Raw genomic sequence first — 5,891 nt, forward strand, 5'->3', positions numbered from 1 at the left:
CCTTGTCTAATTCCATGACCGCCTATGCCACCATGTTCTTACACTCTTTCCTTATGGGTCCCTTATAGCTCCAATAGTCTTAGATTTTTTAAAAAATATTATTTCATTTTTTTAATTTACATTTTTAAAATTCCAGTATAATTAACATACAGTGTTATATTAGTTTCAGGTGTACAGTCTAGTGATCCAACTATTTTACACATTATTCAGTGCTCATCATGATAAGTATATTCTTTTTTTTTTTTTTTCAAAATGCATCATTTTATTTTCCGTGTAAGGCAGTCATACATTATAAACTTTAAGCACATGACAGTCACATGATTTCTTCAGTAAGCCCTAGGACTTCCATGAGTGTTCTTGGAGCTTACAGCCAGAATAGTCAAATATTAAAGCTTTCTCCACAGCCACACGTTCCTTTGATGTTTGGGTTATTGAAAACAAACTCACTGGATAATTTATCTTCAACATAGTCCATTTCTGTTCCTAAAAGTGTTAGCTGTGCTTTCTTTTCGATGAACACTCTGACTCCATCTTGAACAACTTCTTCATCAGAATCTCCTTTTGTCTTTGTATATTCTAGAGTATAAGAAAGGCCATTACAACCCCTGGTTCGGACACCAACTTTCAGACCTACGTGTTCGGGCTTATCTTTAAGAAGCTGTTTTATCTTGTTTACTGCTGAAGGTGTCAGGGTGAGGGCGGCCCGGGTGGGCTGCAGCTTCCTCTTGCTCACAGCCCGGACAGTGGCCCGGACTAAAGAAGCCGACATCCTCGCCGTCCCGGAGCCCCAGTGCCTCGGGCCGAAGCTCGGCCACCTCACCCTCTCTCCATGGACACGGCGGCCGCATTCATGATAAGTATATTCTTAATCCCCCTCACCTATTTCACCTATACCCTCACCCACCTTCTCTCTGGTAACTATGAGTTTATTTTCTGTATTTAAGATCCAACATTCCGGGGCGCCTGGGTGGCTCAGTGGGTTAAGCTGCTGCCTTCGGCTTGGGTCATGATCTCGGGGTCCTGGGATCAAGTCCCGCATCGGGCTCTCTGCTCGGCAGGGAGCCTGCTTCCCTCTCTCTCTCTCTCCCTGCCTCTCCGTCTACTTGTGATTTCTCTCTGTCAAATAAATAAATAAAATCTTAAAAAAAAAAAAATTGTTAAGATCCAACATTCCAAGATTCTTTAGGGGATATTTTTTTCATATAGTGGATACCACCTGTTGACAGTGAGCCTTATCCTTGACATTTTCTCATGACACCCCAGAGCATCACAAATGAACATCTATGTCACCTTCCTTTTTCCCATTGTCCAAGAACCTTCAAAGATTTCAAGAGGGAAGAAAATCAGAAGCAAATTATTCAGCTGGGAAGTCTCAGAGTAATGCAGAATCCTTTTGTCCCCTTCTTATTTTCTAATTCCCTGCTAACAGCAGTAGACTCCGCTCTTTCTTAAAACCTATCCTTTCTATGAATAAAGAGACACCAAATAAGCTCAAGTGAAAGAACTAGGTAAAAGAAGTAACAAAAGAAAACTAACTAACTAACTAACAGAAAGCTAACTGGTACTGCCAGTGTGGTGAGAATGTGTCCATACACCCAAAAGAGAAGCTGTTGGGACCTAAGAACACTTAAAACACAGCCCTTACCCTCCAGGAATGTACAGATTCATCAATCAAATTTTCCATCATCGAGCCACATTGGAAAGGAACAGTCAAGTGTTTGCTAGATAAATGTGAGGCTACATGAGAATTCATTTGGTGTTGGCTGTGCCCTGCAGGGGTGTAGCCTGTTATTGCCAACAAAATGCCAAAGACTGGAATGAAAGATGTAAATCTCATCAAGAAGGGGTCTTTGGAGCATATGGCACAGAGATGAGTCAGCTCAAAGGGACAGAAATGTGCCAATATGGCATGCCAAAGTGATGCACAAAGAATGGATGTAGGTAGTCAAAGCCAGCACTTCTGCTCACCTTGCACCATTTGCCCACCCAGAAGAGGTTTGTTGAGGTTGGGCAAGGATAGCATAGATCTTACACAGATGTTTATCTGGAGATGGGTTACCATTATTTATAATGGTGAGTAAAAAAATTAGGTGTGGTTTATTTAGGTCCATTTGTTTAGATATTGTTTACTCACCTTAGCTATCTCTAGCTGCATAACAAATCACCCCTAAATATAGCACCTAAAGAAATAACAGTTTCATTGTTATATCTTATGATTCTCTGGGCCAGGAATTTGCAATTCTCCTATTCAAAATGGTCTCAACTGAGATCACCTAGTGATTTCAGTGGTGATACTCAGTTGTGCATAGGCTTCACTTATGTGCCCAGCATCAAGGTGATAGATAGAAGGCTGCATCCAGCTGATACTGTTGACAAGAGAGCTTGTATGTGACTCCTCCAGTATGGCTCTATCAGTTTAATTGGACTCCTTACATGGTGACTTGGGGCTCTAAAAGAATGTGTTCTAAGACATAGGAAGCAGAAGCTGTCAATGTCTTAAGGCCTGAGCTGGAAAACTGGTACATCATCACCTCCCTGGTATCCCATATAATCTCAGAACTTCCCCATTTCAAAGGAAGGAAATACAGACTTCTCAATAGAAGTGGTGTCGAAGACTCTGTGGTCATCTTCACTCTGTTACAGCATTAAAGAGAAGACTAGAGAACAAAAAGCTATGCAAAACTACTCATCAGGTGACCAAACATCTTGTTTCTCTAGGACTGAGGGATTTCTTGGGGCTTTTAGGGCTAAAACGGGAACTATCCCAGGCAAACACCGTAGGTCTCCCTACTTACTCAGCTCATTCTTATTCATCATGACATTGACAAATAGAGCAGGTTCTTCCCATCTTTGCATTGTAGTATCTTCTTGCAGGAGATGTGGATTCATGTGGGTTGTGGTTCAAGGAGACAGCTCAGGATACAGCTTTCTGAAATTGAAGTTGGAAATATGGATGTTTTCAAGTAAGGAGAGAAGAATGCACAAAGGTAGAATGTCAGAGTAAGAAAGAAATGTCCCAAGCTATCTTTCCCACATGTCACAGTTAGAGCTCATCAAATGTATTATTCTAATTGTATTTAGTTATAGCTTACACTTTGTTTACTCTTCCCCAGCCCTTACTTAGTGTTTTTGTATTCTTTTTTTTTTAATTTTATTTATTTATTTGACAGAGAGAGAGAGAAATCATAAGTAGGCAGAGCAGCAGGCAGAGAGAGAGGGTAAAGCAGGCTCCCTGCTGAGCGCAGAGTCTGATGCAAGGCTCGACCCTAGGACCCTGAGATCATGACCTGAGCTGAAGGCAGAGGCTTAGCCCACTGAGCCACCCAGGTGCCCCAAGTCTTGCTTTTTTATCTACTCCATCACTGTAAGTCTTTTGATTAGAGCATTGAGTCCATTTATATTCAAGGTAATTATTGATAGGTATATACTTATTGCCATTTTATTACTCGCTTTATGGTCGTTTTGTAGTTCTTTTCTGTTCCTTCTCTTACTCTCTTCTCTCATGGCTTGCTGGCTTTTTTTAGTGATACATTTGGATTCCTTTCTCTTTATTTTTTGCATATCTATTACTGGTTTTTGATTTGAGGTTACCATTAAGTTTAAACATAACATCTAACGCATATAGCAGTCTATATTAAGTTGATCGCTGCTTAAGTTTGAACCCATTATTTATTTCTCTCCCCCATCCCACATTTTAGGTATATGGTACCATACTCTACATCCTTTTATTTTGTGAATCTCTTGACTGATTTTTGTAGATATACTTATTCTTACTGCTTTTGTGCTTACAGTATTTCTTACTCATGCTTATGGCCTTTCCTTTCTATTCAGAGAGTCCCCTTTAACATTTCTTGTAGTACTGATTTAGTGGTCATGAATTTCTTTAACTCTTGTCTATCTGGGAAACTCATTATCTCTCCTCCTATTCTGAATGATAACCTTGTTGCATAGAATAGTCTTGGCTGTAGTTCTTTAAATTTTTGTTTTGTTTTTGTTTGTTTGTTTTCTTCCAGCACTTTGGATATATCTTGCCAGTCCCTTCTGGTCTTTAAAGTTTCTGCTGAAAAATTAGCTGATAGCTTTATGGGGTTTCCCTTGTTTATAACTGTTTTCTTTTCTCCTGCTCTTTTTAAGAGTCTCATGTTCTACCGACTGAGCTAGGCGGGCGCTTTCTCCTGCTCTTTTTAAAACTCTCTCTTTATCACTACATTTTGCCACCACAATTACTATGTGTCTTGGTGTAGACCTCCTGGGTTGATTTTGGGGGAGGATCTCTGTGCCCCTTTGATCTGAATTTGTTTCCTTCCTCAGATTAGGAAAGTTTATTTATGTCAAAGTAATATTGACTACTATAGAACTGTGTCCATGATGTTTTCCTCATCATGGGACTTCCCTTGGGACAGGGCATAGAAGAATAGCCATTGGGCTTCAAGAGGATGTAGCAGATTGTATTTTTCAGAAATGACCATACTAATATATATATATCATCCCATATGTTCTTATGATTTGGTACTCCCATTCCTCCATCCAGGGATGGGGTCCTATATTCTTGACCCTTGACTGTTGGCAGATCTTTCTGGTATCTTGACCAGTTGAGAAAATAATCCTATGTGACTTCCGAGGATAGGTCATAAAAGGTATACATCTTCTGCCTGGTTCTCTCTCTTTCTCTGTTGGTCTCATCCTTGGATCCCAGTCACCAAGCTGTGAGGAAACTAAGTAACCACATAGGAATGCCATAGGTAATAGATGTCTTAGCGACTATTTAAGTTTTCTCAGCTACTCAAGTTTTCCCAGCCAATAGATAGCATCAACTGCTACATAGGTGAGCATCAAACTTGAGATGATTTCATCTCCCATCCTTTGAGACCTCAGCTGAGGCCCTAGACATTATGGAGGAGGGGTCAGTCAATTCTGCTATACACAGTCTTAATTCCCAAACCAGAGAATCCATGAACATAAAATGATGTTTTTATGTTACTATACTTTGGGGTCATTTGTTATAGTAACCAAAGTAACTATAACAGAGGGGTCCTACTCAAGGACTAATGTGGTCCACCTATACAGGAAGAAGGGAAAGATAATCTGAATGATGTTTTAGACTGGAAGGATGAGGTACTAAGAAATAGGCAAGGGTATAAAATGAGTTATGGAACAGACAGGATCAGAGGATTCAAGAACTAAATCTGAAAACTAGGAGACTCTGACATATGGTAAGTAGGCACTTATTTTCCAAAGAATCTGGTTTGCCTTGCAGTAAGGAGTGGTTCCAGATCAGGGAGGTAGAGGAGGCTATCTTGGAAGCCAATGGGTGGGCTTCAGCATACGCTGTAAAAAGGATTTGGACATCAGATGGGTGGCTGGACCAAATGATAACATTTAGGGTTGCCTGTTTGGCTCAGTCAGAAAAGCATGCAACTCTCGATCTTGGGGTCATGAGTTCAAGACCCACATTGTAGGAGATCACTTCAATAAATAAAACTTTGGGGATGCCTTGGTGGCTCAGTTGGTTAAGCCACTGATTTTGGCTCAGGACATGATCCTGGAGTCCTGGGATCTAATCCCATATCAGGTTTCCCCTGCTCTGCTTCTCCCCCTGCTTGTGCTCTCAATCTCTCTGTCAAATAAATAAAATAAAATTTATTTAAAATTTTTAAAAAAATTTTTAAATAAATAAAATTTGGGGAAAAAAGATGACATTTAATATTCTTTCAATCCTGATATTCCATGAATTTCTTAGAGAAATATAAAGCACTATGCAGATGTATATATTATCATTCATGCATTTTCTGTGGGCCTGATAAGAAGAGGCTTAATAGAAATTGGTAGGTAGCTAGAGATTTTATTCATAAAATCTCTAACAATCCATTTATTGCAATAGCTCTTAATTA

The 5,891-nt window shown here is 39.8% G+C and overlaps 1 protein-coding gene across 1 annotated transcript; it reads right to left on the reverse strand.

The window, feature by feature from the left end:
- Window positions 1-246: 246 nt before the first annotated feature.
- On the reverse strand, window positions 247-844 carry LOC132009969 (iron-sulfur cluster assembly 1 homolog, mitochondrial). The gene has a single exon (XM_059387970.1). It carries the CDS (start codon window positions 767-769, stop codon window positions 380-382), a length of 390 nt encoding a protein of 129 aa, XP_059243953.1. The 5' UTR covers window positions 770-844; the 3' UTR covers window positions 247-379.
- Window positions 845-5,891: the final 5,047 nt, after the last annotated feature.

Source organism: Mustela nigripes, chromosome 2 (genome assembly GCF_022355385.1).
Source record: "Mustela nigripes isolate SB6536 chromosome 2, MUSNIG.SB6536, whole genome shotgun sequence".
NCBI classification, from domain to species: domain Eukaryota; kingdom Metazoa; phylum Chordata; class Mammalia; order Carnivora; family Mustelidae; genus Mustela; species Mustela nigripes.